This window comes from Triturus cristatus, chromosome 5_1 (genome assembly GCF_964204655.1).
Source record: "Triturus cristatus chromosome 5_1, aTriCri1.1, whole genome shotgun sequence".
NCBI lineage: Eukaryota > Metazoa > Chordata > Amphibia > Caudata > Salamandridae > Triturus > Triturus cristatus.
Genome location: NC_140587.1, coordinates 893,956,478 through 893,976,305, shown reverse-complemented (window position 1 = coordinate 893,976,305; position 19,828 = coordinate 893,956,478). Strand labels below are relative to the sequence as shown.

Below are 19,828 nucleotides of genomic sequence, written 5' to 3'. Positions count from 1 at the left end.
TAGGATGCTTGATTCCGGTCCAGGGAAGACATGGCTTGGCAGTTCGGGCTGGACTGTTCCCATGAGGCACAGGGTCAAGACTGATTTGCATATGGCCATGTCTAAACTGGGGTGGTGTAGTGGGCAAAAGAACGATGGATTTAACCCAGATCTCTTGACTGGGGGAGAATGTCTGCATTGTCAGCATTCCGTCCATCAATTGTTTGTTGTAACGCTTTTCGCCCTAAGTGGGATGGGTATTCCCAGACGTGGGACCCGTGCTCACTACGCCACTGGAGTCAAGCTATCCTGGCTGATGACGGCTGATAGCCAGAAACCGGTCCTAGGATGCTTGATTCCGGTCCAGGGAAGACATGGCTTGGCAGTTCGGGCTGGACTGTTCCCATGAGGCACAGGGTCAAGACTGATTTGCATATGGCCATGTCTAAACTGGGGTGGTGTAGTGGGCAAAAGAACGATGGATTTAACCCAGATCTCTTGACTGGGGGAGAATGTCTGCATTGTCAGCATTCCGTCCATCAATTGTTTGTTGTAACGCTTTTCGCCCTAAGTGGGATGGGTATTCCCAGACGTGGGACCTGTGCTCACTACGCCACTGGAGTCAAGCTATCCTGGCTGATGACGGCTGATAGCCAGAAACCGGTCCTAGGATGCTTGATTCCGGTCCAGGGAAGACATGGCTTGGCAGTTCGGGCTGGACTGTTCCCATGAGGCACAGGGTCAAGACTGATTTGCATATGGCCATGTCTAAACTGGGGTGGTGTAGTGGGCAAAAGAACGATGGATTTAACCCAGATCTCTTGACTGGGGGAGAATGTCTGCATTGTCTGCATTGTCAGCATTCCGTCCATCAATTGTTTGTTGTAACGCTTTTCGCCCTAAGTGGGATGGGTATTCCCAGACGTGGGACCCGTTCTCACCACACCACTGGAGTCAAGCTATCCTGGCTGATGACGGCTGATAGCCAGAAACCGGTCCTAGGATGCTTGATTCCGGTCCAGGGAAGACATGGCTTGGCAGTTCAGGCTGGACTGTTCCCATGAGGCACAGGGTCAAGACTGATTTGCATATGGCCATGTCTAAACTGGGGTGGTGTAGTGGGCAAAAGAACGATGGATTTAACCCAGATCTCTTGACTGGGGGAGAATGTCTGCATTGTCAGCATTCTGTCCATCAATTGTTTGTTGTAACGCTTTTCGCCCTAAGTGGGATGGGTATTCCCAGACGTGGGACCCGTGCTCACTACGCCACTGGAGTCAAGCTATCCTGGCTGATGATGGCTGATAGCCAGAAACCGGTCCTAGGATGCTTGATTCCGGTCCAGGGAAGACATGGCTTGGCAGTTCGGGCTGGACTGTTCCCATGAGGCACAGGGTCAAGACTGATTTGCATATGGCCATGTCTAAACTGGGGTGGTGTAGTGGGCAAAAGAACGATGGATTTAACCCAGATCTCTTGACTGGGGGAGAATGTCTGCATTGTCAGCATTCCGTCCATCAATTGTTTGTTGTAACGATATAAAAATACATGCCCTACATTTTAATATACAGCACCTTGCTCAGAACTCGTTAGGATTGCTGGAGGAGTGAAATATATTTTGAAAGGGAGGCCTGGGCTTTGCCATTAGTTTACATGGCAAAGTCGAGTTAGCAATTTAAAACTGTTCTGCCAGTCTACACTGCCAGGCTGGGATATAGCTTTTCATGGTGGCAGAATTAGTGCTGCAGCCTACTGGGACACTTTAACTACTATATACTAGGTACTTAGCAAATTATACCAATTTGGTATAAGCCAATCAATGTATACTTTTAGGGATCTGAGCATGGCATTGAGGTCTGATTAGAAGACCTCAGGCACTCTCAAAATCAGGAAAGCAACATAAATCCAAAACTTTAGAGGTGATCACGAAAAATGAGACATTTTCTTAAATGAAGGATTTGTAAATTCCATTAAAAAAATAAAGGTTAATCACTGAACTAGGAAGCTTTTTTTCGTATGATCCACTACAGATTTGTGAATATGGCAACAGATTTGGGAATCTGCTTTATTCTGATTGTCTGGCTGTAACAGAAAACATTCTGTTGCATCTACCTTTAACTCACACTGTGTTCCAAGCACAGTTGTGGGACAAATAAAATAAAAGAGGGCATCAGGGGCAGGGTGAACCTCCCCTTACCCCTAGCACCAGGTGGGATGGTCCAAAAGGGAGCCATCCCCTGGAATAAAATTATTGTAGGAAAAATTATTTTAATTGTGGGATTTGTGAATCTGGACCCTCCTGGGCCTTGGAATTCAAATATAAAGCATAGGATTCACAGATCATATAAAAGTGAAAAAAGTAGTAAGTGTCCTAGCTATCTACACATGGTGGGGTGGGAGCAGGGCCCACAAATGGGCCCACAGAGCAGGGCTCAAGGCTAACCCACCACACTGCATGGCTTTCGGCTTATGCAACTGATGTTGACCACCCGGGAGGGTAGGTCACAAGGCCTGGAGGCCAGGCCTTCCTATCAGCCCTGCTGTGAATGGCAGAAGGTCATAAACAGTGGGGGCTGGCCACCCGCAGTGTGCTGGGTGCAGGGCCTGGCCCCACTTGGGCCCACCAACAAAGGAATCAATGGTGCTACCATAATGGATTACATAAACTATACTTTTGAAACGTTTTAATTTCTGAGGCTCAGGTATGAATGAATGAATGAAAAGGCATTTATAGAGCGCATGGATACCCAGAAGTGTCTACATTCACAGTGACCATTCTGTTTTGCAAGTCAAATTATATCTTCCTCTAACCTCGATCTGGAATCTGCGTCAGGGCCAGGGTGACATACAAAAGTCTAGGACTCATTTACATTGGAATCCGTTTAAAATTGTTTCTTTTAATGTCTTGTCTACTTTCGCTAATAGTGATTTGAACTTGGTTTTTGAACCATTTATACAAAATATGGTGTTCAAAATGGATCAAACTGGTAACAGGCTAAAGGCTAAAAAGCATCAACGAGATTTGCAAGTTTTTAAAATGTCTGCTGAGGAAGGTGCGTGGCTTGGAAGCCACCTAAGATGGCTGCGTAGCTCAGGAGCTCAGGAGCTCCACATCACGTCGGAACAACCAATTCTTTCACAGCAATGTTTGTGATGCTTTTCTTATGACACTCGTCGGCAGAAAGCAGTTACCCATCTATTTACATGCATTTTAGGTATTTGATACCTCTCTATGGTGTTTTCAAGCTGAAAATTGAGCTCATTGTTCCTCTCATGCATGCGGCCGCCAATTTGTTTTTTCCGCTTAATTGAGTAATTATTTAATCTCTTTTTTCTTATGGACTTAATTTTTATGCTTTTTTTTCATCAATGACCTCAACAGAACTCTTTCATAAAACTACTTCAAAGGTATATTTTACGAGGCAATATCTATATTAATCCTGCAATTTTTGAGAGGCAAATTCTACTTTGGTATTACAGAAGGGGCTGCAGACGTTTGCATGGCCCCATCCATAATACGGATAATGCTGGCGCACATAAAGTGGCAGCGCTATATTTAGTGGGCATTTTCTCATTTGCATGAGGGGCATGTCCCAAGCAAACAAGGGAATTCCTTTGCTTCTGCGCCCGCGCCGTATTACAGATGCGGGTGCAGGGGCAAAGAAGCTCTCATGAGGCGCGCTGTCAATGCGCCCCCTGAGAGCACCCTCCTGGAGGGGAGAAAAGGGTTCTTTTGGACCCCCCTGACATCCCCTTGCAGGCGGGTGCTGTCACCACCCGCACCTGCCTGCAAGGGGATCTCTAAAACCCTTCAAAGTGCAGGTGGGTTGCCGCCTGCACTGTGAAAACACAAAGCGGATTTCCTATTGTATCTTGAATGTTTTTTGATTTTATTTAACATTTATATTGATATATGGAAAAGGATAAAATCCCCTTTCTTATGCTTTGTTGAGTGGTGGTTTATATCAATAATTCTTTTTTTGAACATTTCGTAAGTGGATAGGTTTGTGGGAGTTTATCTGACATACATCCCTATGCTCATATTTCTATTTTTCCATTTCATGCTTGTAAAGCACACCAATCAGCCTTAAAACTGTTGGAGGTAGTCTGAATAACTTTCCATTGGATCTATTAATCCTAATGTAAGTGTAAAGACACAATTTAAAACTCTTACCACTGAAAAACGTAGTCTGTAGTTCTCATGTTTTAGAAGAAACTATTTCTTTTTGAGGACCTGCCATCAATAATGTAAGGACCATTGCTCTATTAAGGCCTATTTCAGGGCATGACTGCCTCTGGCTAGTGAATGTTATGGGCTGGTCCTCCATTGTTTCTGGTGAGTGTGTTCAATAGGGACCAGGCCAAATAGGAACAGAAACAAAGTAATGTAAGTTACATAGGTTCTGTCTTCAACTCATTTTTCTGCCATCACAGGCCTAGACAAAGGAAACTAAGATAAAGTTTAAGGTTGCATGTGTTCCTATCTTGATAGGACCAGGGCTGAGATTTCCTGCTGGACTGTCTCTATAAGAATAGGACCACGTTTGATTAGCAAATAGCTTGTGTTTCTCTAGAGTGGCACAGTGGGTGAGAAAACAATGGTCTCGAATGAAGCCCAATCCCCTCTTCCTCCCCTTTTTTCTGCTATCACAAGAGCACAACTCTAGTCCTTTACTCATGACACTAAAATGTGTTCCAGCCATGAATTCCCTATTACAACCAAGCCCATGGTGGAGCATGCTATCTCTCCAGTAATGGGCTTCGGCACCTCAAGAGGGCTTTGACGTGCTAAATACATTGCGAAAAAAGGTGAGACAACGTGTTGAGAATTTAATGAACACAAACTGTGGGAAGGAACACAGTTGTACATTTTTTCACGGACTGATGAGAGGGCAAACCATGTATGGCTCAATGCACCATATACATAAACATACACCAACATTGTTCTCTCTGAAACACCAAATCCACACGCACACACACACACACACACACACACACACATGAATTGCATTTAACAATCCACTGCACTGGTGTGTCGGCCCAGTTGGGGCCTGAGCCCCAGCTCCATTTGTCTTGTCCCCCACTTAGGCCCCAGCACCATAGCTGTTGAATGAAGCTCTGTGTTGAATGAGAGCTTTAAAAAAAAAGACAAGCGCTACACCTTACCACGCACAATAATATATCCAAGTACATTTCACTGCAAAGCAACAATTCTTTGAGTCAATATGTAAGCATACATGTTTGCTTAGAACATTTAAGAATGGCTTTCAATGTATGTGTGTTTATAAGTGATATAAGCATGTGCGCTCAAATATGCTTCACAATTGTCCATTGTATATGGACCGCACAGGTTTCATCTGGAGCCCATTATATGCCCACCTAAAACTTTTTTTTAAATCACTTATAGAGACACCATAATTTACTAAGAATTATTGTTTGGACAAAAATGTATCAGATTACCACATGAATCATGAGGTCACGTGCAGCTTCAGTGTTTCATACCTGCCTTCTCAATCTTTCTTACCTTCTGCAGAGTGTAGTGAGAGCATAAACGAGCCAGAGTCCATTCCAAATGTAGATGACGGACCAAATTGAAAAAGTCCAGCCTGCGGGAGTGATCTCTAGATAATATCTGCTCGACACATTAGCTGCACTTGATAGATACAAACCTGCAAATATAAATTCAAAGGGGTCACCATTTTAGAGTGAACTTTAATGTAGCAATGAGAAATTGAAACTGACATTTCCCTGCTGTTTGCTACGTCAGCCCCCACGTTACTTACCGTGCTGAAAAAATCATAAATCTAAGGAGGTATAATGACTAAATGCTTTAGCTATGTGCATGAAATCAGATATTTGCCTGTCAAAGGTGACAAAATTATATATCGGTTTCAATCATGGAGAAAATAATGTGCCACTAAAGTAAATAATGTTCTTAACAATGACCCCATGATTTGTACGATGTTGCAAAGGAAGGGCAATCTTGTTGGATGAAAATAGCGGTCACCATAGTGTAGTTATATGTAATATTCCTTCCTGTCATTCTGGCTGTGCTAGCTCCTTTGCGGAACCAGAATGACAGTAAGGAGTGTAGAGTGTTGCTGGTTGTTCTATGACAGGGGACGTTTGGCAGTTGGGGGTTGCTGTTGTACGCGGAGGCTGTGTATTGTTATGGGCATCTCTGGATTACAAATATTCATGAAATAAATTCTGCAGTACCTCAACGTTTCCGTGTGGTTGTCTCTTCGAAATACCACATTATAGTTAGGTCAGAATTTTCATAGGAAGAGCGTTTTTTGTTTCGCTAATAACTTGGCCTAGCTTGCCGAATCTTTGAGAAAAATTCCCCCCAAAAAAATCACTCACCTGAGCTCCTTCCTGGAAGGGTTGGGGGGGGGTTGGTAAGTGTGTGTGGGGAAGTGGCAAGAAAAATGGGTGGTCCCAAAATAAAATTTCCATTTGCAATTTCCATTGCATTGCATTGCAATTGATCATAGCACCTTGAGACCCTCACGGGTGAGCAGGGCACTTCACAAATCCCTGATTGATAGGGATTTTGGAACCATGCTACACGGTGCTACAAAGAGAGCAGCTAAAAAGAATTACACAAAATTTGGCAGAAAGCTAGATCTTTACACATAAAGCGTGATTTATGTGATTTAGTGTAATTCCTTTCAGTCGTTTTTGAGGATTTAAGGTAAAAGATTTCTAAAGATATGGACTGTTGGGCAGAAATGTAAAAATATAAGCTCTCTGATTAACTGAGTGAGCTTCTTCAGAAAGAGTGCTCTGCTTGGCTGAAGAGAAATGTAGTGGCTGACATTACAGAACTTGGGGACTTCGACCCCTGGCCTGAAAAGATTTTTAAAAAGGACATACATGGGTGTAATGATGCGGAGCCTTAATCTTGTTTTGAGACATTTATTACATGGACACAGAGCAGTCCACTTGCTTCCAGTATCCCAGTCTCCAGCAACTGACTAAAGTAGAATCCCTGTAGAATCTACGTGGTCATAGCTACACGACCATATTTCTTATTCATTACATCACTACATCTTCCCCCTACTGAACAAACAAAAAGAAACTACAGATAACAGATGACAAATTATAAAAATAGAAAAAGAGAAATAACTATTAACATTGTTCAATCAGTCTTTGAGGTTTCTTTTGTATCCTTTCTGTTCTTCTAAGAGGAGCTCAATCACTGATACCATCCTCTTCTTTATAGGTTTCATTTGAGGGGCTTACAAACTTTTTAAAATGTGCCTTATTTCTTACTATCACTTTATTTTCATTCTGAGCAGTGACAGCTGAACCTTTCATCTTAGTCACTTCCAAAGGAGATGGGTGAAATCTACTCATAGACTTTCTTGTTTGATTTTGCCTTACCAACACCAGATCCCCTATTTCATAATTTCCTCTGCGAACATACTTTCTTTGTTCTGCATTCTTCTTCATTTTTTCTTTCATTTTCTCATCTCTCTTTGTAATTTGTGTATGTTCTTTAGAAGGTCTTAAAGGCATTTGTGGCAAGTGTGTTTGTCTAGACTGGCCAAACGTTAACTCTGCAGGAGTCTTTCCAGTTGACCCATGAGGTGTATTCCTATAGTCACATAATACTTGACACACAGGTTGATTTACGGTAATGTCTGTTAACTTTGCCCTCTGCACACATATTTTTAATGTGGCCATCAGTCCTTCCACTATAGCATTTACTTGTGGCCAGAGTGGGGTAATCTTCCTATGTCTTACACCCATATATTCAAGAAATGTTGTAAATTCTTTCCCATTAAAAGGTGGACCATTGTCTGTCTTCAAAACATTAGGTATACCCCAAGCTGAAAAAATGTCATCAAGAATAGGTAAAATCGCAGAGGTAGAGGTCATTGTTTTTACGATTGGAAATCTAGAATATTCATCAATCAGACCAAAAAGATAACATCCAGAATCCAGAGGTCCATAAAAATCACATGCCAGATTGGACCAGACAGCATCTGGCAATTTAGACATTTGTAATTCTTCAACAGTTCTTTCCCTTGTGGTGCATTGACAAAAATGACAAGACTGAACAATCTCTTCTACTTGACTGTCAAGTCTCGGAAACTACACTTTTTTTAACAAAAGACTTTTTGTTGCTGATATTCCTCTATGACCTTCATGTGCAAGGTTAATGACACGTCTCTGCAAACTGCTTGGAATAACTATCCTGTTTCCTCTTATAAGAATACCAGAACTGGCTATTGTCAATTCTGCTTGAATATTTTTGAAGGCAAACATGTCTCTTCTGCATACTCCCGGTTATAACTTCGTTGAAACATTGACATGCTTCCATCTATTTAGGTTTATCATTCTTTTTACTTCCACTAAAGTATTGTCTTTGTTAGATTCATGAATTTGTTCTTGTTCAGATATCACTTCAGGAACTGTTGACTTAATAATGAAATGTATGTGGTTTTCTGTATCATTCATTTAAATTGTATTCTCATCTGTTGGATGCCTAGACAAGTAATCAACAGGATTATACTCTTTTCCTGGCTTATGATTTATTTTAAAATCATAGTCCATTAACCTCAAGCCCCATCTTTCAATCCTGAGGGGTCTCTCCGCTTTCGGATTTCCCAAAATAGTTGTGAGGGCTTGATGATCTGTTACTATCACAAATGTTTTTCCATACAAAAAATCATGATAATGCTCACATGCCCAGACTACCGCCAAACTTTCTTTCTCCGGTTGAGAGTATTTTTTTTCTATATCCGTCAGGCTTCTGTTAGCATGTGAGACCAAAAATCTTGGGACATCTTTTCCTTGTTTATGTTGAAACAAAATAGCACCCTGCCCCACTGGACTTGCATCTACCACAATTTCTGTCCATAAGTTTGGATCAAAGTATTTCAAATTTGCTGCTGCTGCTATGTCACTCTTTATTATTTTGAAAGCATCGTTGCATTCCTTACTCCAAAGGAATGTTTTATTCTTTTTCGTTAATTCTTTGAGAGAAGAACTGGTAGTAGCATAATCTTTAATATAATGAGAACAGTAACTGGCCATTCCTAGAAAAGAACGTAATTCTGTAATGTCTTTTGGACAAGACATTGCCACTAGAGATGACACTTTCTTTGGGTCTGGTCTCATTCCTTTACTTGAGAATATATGACCATAGAACGTCAATTCTGATTTACCAATTTCGCACTTTTCAGAGTTCAGTCGTAGCCCAGCTTTCATAAGCTCTTGACAAACTTCTCTTAGTGCTTGATCATGTTCACTTTTTGTTTTTCCAAACACAAGAATATCATCACTGTAGTTCATTGAATTTTTTACTGGTCTGAGAACATTTTTTATAATTTCTTGAAAAATCTCTGCAGCTGAGCATATACCAAAATTGAGTCTTTTGTAACGAAATAAACCCAAATGTGTTGAGAAAGTCATAATATATCTTGATTTTTCATCAATTTCCAATTGATGATATCCTTTACAGAGATCCAATTTGGAGAAAGTTGTTGCCCCATTCAGAATACTAATCATGTCATTCAAATGGGGCCCAGGATATCTCTCTCTCTCTCTATTGCAGTATTCGGTATTCTCATATAAACACAAATCCTAATTTGGTCCGTGTCTTTTTTTTTGACACTACGACAATCGGAAACACCCAAGGTGCTGGACCTGTAGCAGGCTCAATTATGTCTTGTTTGAGTAGAGAATTGATTTCTTCTTCAACTTTACTGTGCATGTGAATTGGAATTCTCCTGTGCATTTGTGCTACTGGTTTCACTTTTTCATTTATGTGCAACGAAATAGCCTTCCCTTTCAACTTTCCGAGACCTTTCGTCAGAACAAGAAAGTCTTTTAAAATATGGTGTTCTGTTTTCATACGAAACGTCATAGCCAATAGTCCCATTAACTGAGCTGTGACATTGCTTAACAAACATGGCCCAGCAGTTTCTCCTTTCAACACATGTACTTCCTCTTTCAGAGATCTCTTTCCATATGATAGATTTTCTTCAAATTCCCCTAAACAGGCTACAGGTTCTTGTGCACCCCATTGGAAAATGTTTACATTTGATGAAACAAGAGGAGGTTTATTTTCCATTCGTACACATGATATTACACGTTGCTCCGCTATCTAGCACCAACAGAACTTTTTGGGATCCTACTAATATGTCAACAAAAGCTGTTTTTTCAATATCTTCTTTTTTTAACAAATGGATTTTCTCACCCTCACTTCCTTCTGACATTAGATATAAACACTCTTGTTCAAATTCATCAGCGGAAGAATCTTTAACACTTTCCATTTTTCTGACATATCTTGTACTTCCTTGACGTTTCCACATTTTCCCACCATCCTTTCTTTTGAATCTACATACAGTAGCAAAGTGATTCATCCTTCCACCCTCTTTGCACTGTTTTCCAAAGGCTGGACATTTATTCATATGTGGAAATGGTTGTCCACATCTGTAACAAATCCTTTTTTCTTTTCTAAAAAGTGTTGGCTTTTCCATTTCTTTTTTAAAGTTTGTTGACTTTTCCACTCTGGTACTAGCTTTTTCATCTTTCTTTTTATCTTTTTCTTCACTTTTGTTGTCCTTTTTTGTCATATGGTGAATTTGTTCTAATTTTTAACTCTTCCTTGTTCCATGTTATGCGCATGTTTTTAGGTCTCGCCTGTGCCAGCGGATGCGCTGCGCTGGCAAGACTTTTAGTTTGTAGGCTTCAAAAAGCACGACCACAGCTTTTTGAGAGTCATAGAGCGTGCGGTTACACGCACAAGCGCGCGCACCTTGCTCCGTCTCTCCGTCTTGCGCTTCAACTCTCCTCCCCCTCCCCCACCATAGAGCGCATCTCGGGGCCGCGTGTCTTTTTGTTGCTTGTTTTCACATTTGCTTTTCGTGTGTCTGAATAAAACTGTGCACTTCTTTATTAGATAATCGCCGGCATGGTTCTTGATTTTGGAATCGCTGTCAATATTGGGGAGATCTTAGTCGTATCACCCTTCCTCGGGCACTTTGTTTTTACTTCCGTTTGTTTATTCAACGCGATCTGGGTACAAGGAGGAGGTTTCAGTGGTGTACTGTGACCGTAGGGGCGGCTTCCCTACAGAGTCTAAGATTGCACCCCTTTTCGTATAACTGCAACACAGGATTTCAGTATAGTCCTCTTTTGATTTCGAGGCACACACTCGCGTCATCGATGATCCAGAATGTTGCCGGAGCTTTAAACATTGGACGGCAAGGAGGGTGAGTGTCTCATGGTGAGACTGGTCCCAGATTTTGACATTTGGATGTTTGCACGGCGTTCGAGCAATGACTTCTTTGTAAGTCTTTGCATTTAAAATGTATTACATAACGGGGGCAGTTGGTTTGGAGTACCTTGTTTTTATTAAGAACTCTTGGGCCGGCCTGTCAATGTACAGACCTGCTTAATTAACATATTTTTAAGGAAGTGCAGGAAATTCAACCGGCGGACACTGGTGTGCACAACGCATTCCAAGCAGATGTTGAAACGTGTTTTTTTTTTATATAGAAACAGTTACCCGTTAGAATTTCAGTATAGGCTATCTTTTAATCTCCGATAGGCCATGAAGCTCCAATGTCTGAACGTTTATAGGTAATTTATCATATATCTTAAAATTAAAATTATTTATCCTGTTGTAGTTATATGTACAAACAGGACGATATTTTGTGTCACCCGTAAATGTCGACTTGATAAAAAAGATGATGGATTGTCTTGTATAGGGCACAGCTTCAAAACACGTGTTTCGAGGCGCTTGTGTTTTTTGGTATATTAAGTAAATGAGCCATAGAGGAATAGAGTGATGTGCACAAGGTCACAATGTTTAGTTGGAGGAAAAGCGTGTAGGACCGCGACTCCTGCGCTGTGAGTTCTGTGATGGGCCTAAATAAGTTGCCCTACACTTCTCAATGAAAGCTTAACGCTTTTGGGGGTGAAAGGTGGTTGGCCCAATGCATTTGAAGGTACAACTGCGGTCCTTTAACTACCATACGAGTATTAAGATTTACACTATCTCACGCTTAACATTTTTTTGTCATTGCATTATTTCAGTTACCTCAAACGGTGCTATTTATCGGAAACGAGCAGCGGATAGTTTTGCAAAAATATGTTTGTAGCAGCGGGAGCATTACAGCGGACATTGCTGTTATTTACAGCGCTTAGAAATAGCTGCAGCGCTATATAAAACACATACTCCTTATCTGGTGCACGAACGTCTTGTAGATCAATATATGTAAAGTGGGGTTCAGTAACAATAACAGAAGGAATGATGTGCTGAGAGGGGGTGAATTTGGGCAGCCTTAGAAGCCATGGCTGGCGTTTATGTATCAAAAAGACCCAAAGAAGTGAGTAGGAATTTGGTCAGAGTCACACAATTTGTAGTCCCGTCCCGGAGCCGGGATTACACTCCACGTCTCCAATTTGGCCGTCTGCTTTTGTCCACTGCATAACAATGCAGTTCGTCCTCTGACCACGCTATAGTTGCCTTTCTTAACAAGCATTGGCATAGCCAAAGGTCTCGCCTTTGGGTCCTTATAAGTGTTTAATTATCCAGCACAATATCCTTGGTGCAACAACATCAAGTGTTGCATGGCTAAACACTTATAAGGTCCCAAAGACAAGACCTATTGGCTATGCCAATGCTTGTTTTGTTGAGCCTCAGTACGTGCCATACGTAAAATTGTTTTCAAATCATAGGTTTTTTTAAGAAGTTTTTTACGGAATTCTAGTGAATTACATCCTTGAATGACTCTTAACCTGACAGCTTCTTCGTTATTGAACTTTATCAAATTCACAGAACATGACATTTTTTTTTAATTTGGTTACAAACTCATCAATTGCTTCGTTGTCTTGTTGACATGTCAAACCTTTCATTCAAACGTTTCATGATGCCTTCGTACGTGTTTTTATATGCATCTGGGAATGTAACAATAACATCTTCCACTTCATCGCCCACTAAATTGAGTAGTAGATCTTTTGCTTGCTCATCGGTATACTTTTTGCATGTTGCCTTAAGAAAATGTTCAAATCGTCTTGTCCACTTTTCCCATCTTTGAGCAATTGTTTGCTTATCTGTAACATCAAATGGTAATGGTCTTCTATAAATTGCGCTGGACACACTTTCCTCTTCTTGTTCATCTATGTGTCTGTGTGTTGACACACTGTTTGAATTTTCACCTTCTTCTACTAATATAGTATCCATATTATGTTATTTAGTTGTTTAATACTTTTACATTTGTTTGTAATTAAGTTGTTTAGTTGTTTAATTATGTTTTATTTACTTAAAACTGAGTGAAAATTATTTTGCCTGATCTTAAGATGGAGTCATATGGTATTTCAGTGCAATGTCCCAAAACGTGCCTGACTTCCAGATGGCCGCCGAGTTTTTGCACTCTTATGTTATTTTCTTTTGCCTGAATCTAAGATGGCCGCCAATTGTAACATATCAGGCGAAGTCATGCGAGATTTGCTTTGCGCATGCTCACATTCATGGCAATTGATTATGCTCCTCGCACTGCACCGGTAAGCAGTTCTCCTTATTTAAAGTTATTTTAAAAAGGTTATAGCGTGATTTCTACTCAGCGCACGTTACACAGGCAGACATATGCAGGCAGTTTCTTTTATATTTCCGATTTCCGATTATCACGCCGTTTTCTCAATTTATTAATGACAGTTTACAGCAAGCGCTCTTACGGCAATTATAAGAGCTGAGACAGGCGTGGGGTCGCATCGGCGCGCGGCGCCAATCTGTAATGATGCAGAGCCTTAATCTTGTTTTGAGACATTTATTACATGGACACAGAGCAGTCCACTTGCTTCCAGCATCCCAGTCTCCAGCAACTGACTAAAGTAGAATCCCTGTAGATTCTACGTGGTCATGGCTACATGACCATAATTCTTATTCATGACATCACTACAATGGACAGGATAGGGATACAGTGAACCCCTAGTCCTTGTGGAGGGGGTCCTAGAAAACCCCCTACAGGTAAAATTAGAAATAAAATCAATTTCGGTGTCCATTGGGAGTCCCAAAGGACTGCCCAAACGTTTTTTTACTGGGGGGGGGGGGCTACGTGGCTTCCCCCCTGAATCAAATGTTGTCTGTGAAGATCCTGTCTACAGGGCCCAATGCAAATTTCATATCCCTATGGAGAACATCTCCTCGCCAGGACAGCACAATAAATATTTTTAAAATATTCCCTGCCTATGCTTGTCAAGGTTAGGGGCACAACAGCACTCCTGCCCATGGCAGGTGGAAAAAAGTAAGTGCTCCCTTCACCCTGTCGGGAGGGTATGGCAGACAGATCATTCTCACATCAAACCCTGCTAACCATAGCCTTTGCCCTGCACAGAGGTCTTGTGGATGGGCCATTCCCTTACCAAACCCTACTACGCACAGCCTTCATCATATAAAGAGGTCACTCCCTAACTAAACCCTACCACACAGTCTTCACTCTGTGTACGCAGTGTGTGTACAACTCACTCCCTCCAGACACATAAGCCCCATTAGGTGGAAAGCCCCTACGGCACACAGTCAGCACTTTCTGTGCAGCTTTTCATGGAGAGCCTACTCCCTCCACATACTCAAGCTTTGTACATAGCCAACATCTTAGTACGTACAGTTAGATATGTTAGTAATCTCATAATTCAGATTAAACAAAAAAAACATAGAATTTGGTAATTAATTATGTAAATTAATAAATTGATTATTTCTTAGTGTAAGTTGTTGTATTTTAATTAGCTCATTTATATAAGTGTACTTAATGACATTTTTAGAATTACTGTTATATCAATATTTGTATTACATTTATTTGTTTTATTTAATTACCATTTTAATGAAATATAGGTTTTACTTATATTTTACTATTAAGGATTTGGGGTAATATGGAAACAAGTACATTTGTTTTATATTTTTTATTTTATATTTGTCAAATTATTTTTGCATCAAATATTTTTTTTAATGACATTTAATTTTCATTATTTATAATGCATATATTTTATATTTTAAATATGGTTTAATATTTTGTGTGGTTGGGTATTTAAATGCCTGCTTTTACAAATGAATAAGGACTGGAATGGTATCTGATACCCTTCCTTTGTCCAACACTTCAATTGATTTTGATTACGTTGGAGTGGGAATAGCAAATCTAACCCATTCAAAGTCCAAACCTTTCCCTGCTGTTCTTGAGATTGGAAGAGGAATAGTAAATCTAACCCCTCAAACACTTTCCTTTCTGTGTTGGAGTAGGATTAGTAAATCGAACCCCTTTAGAATCCAGCACTTTCCCTACTGTTATGTAGATTGGAGTGGAAATTGTAATTCAAGTCTGAAAGCCCAGTATGAGCTTCTGTTAGCACAATACCACCTTGTGGAATTATGCTCAGATTCACCATTTCAGGAAGAATTTAAAATGAGAGAGACGATCCTAGGAAAGGTATCAGCATGATCCAACAATCTTGCACCCTGCGCTGGCCCTCAAAAATATCTTTTGCTAACGTAAACCTTTGATTTCAATGTTTCTCTCATCACTCGGACTCCTGCTCCGTGCATCAAGAGCCATGGAAGTTTTGTCAGATGCAGCCTAATCTCATGGTGCCGATTTTCTCTCTTTACTGAAGCCTAAATTCAAAGGTAAAATCTGCAATTACCTCATTTTCTTGTGGCTCCACAATTTATGACTAGGGACCCTAGGGGCTGATTTATATATTAGCGGACAGAAGTAATTACCGTTGCCTTGAAGGAGTACTTTACTCCCGCCATGGCAATGGTACCCTCCCTGCCATATTTAGAGATGTCCACTGCTCCTGCACTCATATCTTGCATTTTCAGCAATTATCATCACAGTAGTTACTAGAAATATATTGTATGTTTGATGGACGGCTCTGTCAACATGGCGGAGCTGTATGTCAAACATACAAAGAAAAATTATTTTCAAAAAGAAATTCCAAAAGTGGGATTTTCTTTTTCAAAATAAAAAAATAATGCACCAATAGGGCATTGAGCACTTTTCAATGCCGCTTACCGCCATGTTTTTCTTGGTGGCGATGAACATTAAAAATCAGCTGTATGTCCACCTATCTATATTAGGTGGTTGGACATATAGCCAAACCTCCAAAAGCCCTTACTCTGTCAGACGGGTGTGACCATGGTGAATATAGATTAGTTTCCACTGCTGTCAAACCTATGCCATTGCAACAAAGTTCCCTCTCCGCCAACATTTAAATCAGATCCTTCATTATTTTTATAAGATTCTCATCTTCAACAATGACTTTCTAGCAAACAGTTGACCATTGCGAGTATTTTTCTGAATGCTTGAATAATTTTCATGAATTTTGGCTCTTATTTTTTGGCTTATTTTCAATGTTTATGAATCCTTGACAAGATACTTTTAGGGAAGAAGGGCTTTGCTTCTATAATGTTCTCTCATCCACATGTGTGGGCGTTTAGCCAAAGTACAAATCAAGTCTTTGGCTTCTCTCACACTTAGCCTGCCAGCTGGATTAATTCTATCCCAGTGCATCATTGTGCACACAGTTTGTAATGCTAGCCTACATTTCCCAATTCACATACTAGGCTATTCCCAATTAAATACTGGTGAGAAAAGTTGTTTCTTGGTCTGAAGCACAAAAATGACACTTTTCTTGAAACTAGCACATATTTTACAGACTACTGGAATCCTTGAGCTTTTCAATGAAATAAATTATCATAAACTTGTTTGAGGAGTGCGGCAAGATCTTCATTAGGTTCTGTGATACCTCATGTATCTTAGACACAGGGTCTTTCCTATAGTCAAAGACTTCTCAACAGTCTGGAAAAAGGATTTCAAGTGGTAAAAAATGAATGGACTTTTAGTTATATTTCTTACCAACGCCCTCATTGGTCACTGTTACTAAGATGTGCCAGATACAAGAATCAGGTTATGGTTCCCTAGAAGTTAAAAATAGGGTGCATTCCATTCTAGTGCAAGCACCTCTTTGTGCTGACCCCGATACACTGCTCTAAAGTAAATCTTTCTGATCTACAGACATAGTGGAGTTCCCTTCGCTTTCCAGACAAAACAAATAAAAAATCCCAAAGTAGAAGTTTATTTCTGTAAAACAAAAAACTATTGTTCTTGACTCATTGGGAGATTTATTCTGGGGGTGGGGCCCAATTTTCTTTTGTTCTCTTTGAGACCGCCCTGCCCTATTATGTACTAGGGCCTTATAGGAGAGGTCATGCCAATCATAGGGGTACCCTAACCCATAGTGCACCCTAGTGTATGTAGGTGTTTTCACTGTATTTTTAAGTGCCTCTTTCAGAATAGCACTGGCTGTTTAGGCAGAGGCCAGGGTCAGTCAGTCAGGTACCACCAGTACCAGTCAGCAAAAAGTTGGGGAGTGCCCAGGGCGGCTTTGCAACACTAGAGAAACACAAACTCAGAATGTAAAACATAACACCATGGTTGCGGGGTTCTCTTCAATAATCAGAATTGATTTTTATCCTAATGAACCCATTTTCCAACATTAGGATAGGGAAAGACTGGGGAAAAATCATAACGTTCTAATCTATACATTGAAGTTGTAATGCAGCTCTTTGATGACGGTTAATAGCTCACTGTTCAATGTTAGGATTTTAACTTATAAACTTCAAATACCAAAAGAATATCTCAGACAAAAGCAGTAACTCACTGACCTTTTGAATTAAAACTTTCACTAGGCAAGCCTTCAATCTCTCTCAAAAAAAGAACATTAATCACCAAAGTTATCTTTACATTTTTATTGTTGCCTGAAAATTGCTGGAGACCAGGAATGCAGCAGCAGGTACTTTTCAAACCATAATGCACTTGCAAACACGACGCCCCCACCCTAAGTCAGCGGCCTTTGTTTGCTTTGTGCATTAAGATGCAAGATTCATATATATGTTTTTTTTAAACATTTGGTCTCATTACTATATGAATGTAAATAACAATAAAGCATACATGCAAACTGTGACTACATGCCTGCTTTTCTCAATATTTCACTTCGAAAGTATGCAATTGTATTTGTTTAACGGGCGGTGATTTGTATAGGGTCACTGGAAAGTGCACAAGGTTGTCCCTGTCCCCCCCAGAATTTTAGTGTCTCCTACGCCCCTGCATAGAAGAATAACCAAAGATAACCAAAGTGCTTAACAACAAAAAAGGGAAGTTAAATGCCAGATTAAATTAGATTTTTTTTGTTAAAAATGATCAATAATGACGTTTGCATCACTTTGTCATGTCATGAAACATGTTCAAATGTTGACGCAAACTTTGCACTATTATCTCATCGTACAAGTGAGTCTAGGCATCTCAACATCAACACAACGGACCCACCCTCTGTATCACATTTAACAAACCTTGTACTCACCTTCGAAAGAGGTTGCTGACAGGGCGTTGAAGAACACCATGCAAACGAAGGAGAGGAACGAGAGAACAATGAGCGCCACGAGGAAGACGTTACCAGCAGCCATATTGTGTAACCTTGAGCATAAAAAAAACAGCGCAATCTTTTAGGCTCCAAGAGCTTCTGAAAAGGGCATTAACCCAGGGCGTTAGTGCAGCTCGCTTTTAAGCAGTCGGGCAGCCCCGTGGGTTCTTATCTCGAGACTTTGTCCTCCGCAATGAACTAGGCGACTGCTTATGAAACTGCATCACAGCGGTACACACGTCGAAACACTGAAGATTATACAAGCAAGTTGCATAATTCACGTTTGAAAGAAAACTGTCATGGCCATAATTTAGTGGTCGTAGCTGCAACCCTTGGCTCGCCCCTTCGACCACTGACACTTCATTTTGAGGCCACTGGCCTCAGAGATGGCAAAATCAGAGCAAAGAACAAAGGGTACGAGGTGCATTCCCTTTTTTGCCCGCTATGCATTATACTAATAGTAAATAACATGCAATCATTAGTGTTATAAAAATGGAGCGCTCTTACCTGGAACAGGACCCCTGGTGGGAGCTGTGGTAAGTAAAAATGCTTTGAAGTATGCTTGGAGGTGAGAGCGTGTTTGGGTAAGAGAGGGCGTGTGTTTGTGTGGGCATGTGTCTATTTGGGTAAGCATGTGTGTGTGTGAGAGGTAAAAGCGAGGGAGAGTCAGTGACAAGAACTGAGTAAAATTAAGGCCCAGATTTGCAATTCTTTGGCACAAGGCAATGCTGCGCCAAAATTGCTGAGCTTCCTTGCAACAGAGGGAGACAAAAAAATGCACCATATCTACTGAGATATGGTAAATTTTTTCTCTCCCTGGGCACCGGTGCACTTTTGGCACCGATGAGACAATGCACACACCCAATGGTGCGTGCGCTCTCTGAAGCTAGGTTTTGTACTGGAAAGGGCGTAGGCGCTGGAAGTAGCAGTGCGGTGGGGGAGGGGGGGGGGCGTGCTGCACCACCAGTAAAATAACCGTGCTGAGGTTCAAAAGGTGACAGGGCAATAAAGACGCGTTTTTATCTTGGCTCATTTCCTGCGCGTTCAAGGTAGAGGTCGAATACCAGGCAGTGGTTTCTGACAAAACAAACACTCACTGCCTATTCCTTCGATATGGAGATTGGTGTTTACTTTTCTTTGGTTGTAAATTCGGAGGCTTTTCTAAACTGAACTATGTGGCAATCTTGCTTGGGAGTGTGGAAGGATATGCAGTAGAGTATCATTTTTAATACACAATAACATTGAAACTTCTATTAATAAACAGCACAAATATTTCAAAATATATCATAAATTAGAAATCACAAGTAAAGTACATTTCAGTAAGTCTGAAGTGTGATGGACAATTAGATTTTGTTAGTATCAAAACAAATCAATCTACTTTACTTTATGATGCTCGGATGATGAACATTCACTG

The 19,828-nt window shown here is 40.7% G+C and overlaps 1 protein-coding gene across 1 annotated transcript in view; it reads right to left on the bottom strand.

The window, feature by feature from the left end:
• The window catches only part of LOC146831576 (uncharacterized), a 96,770-nt gene extending 78,242 nt beyond the window's left edge, over positions 1-18,528 (bottom strand). The window contains exons 1-2 of the mRNA XM_085605924.1: positions 18,355-18,528; positions 5,504-5,648 (exon numbers count right to left, since the gene is read on the bottom strand). Of these exons, the coding sequence (XP_085462050.1) occupies positions 5,504-5,648; positions 18,355-18,457 (248 nt within the window). The 5' untranslated portion in view covers positions 18,458-18,528. The remainder of the gene's footprint in view (positions 1-5,503; positions 5,649-18,354) is intronic.
• Positions 18,529-19,828: the final 1,300 nt, after the last annotated feature.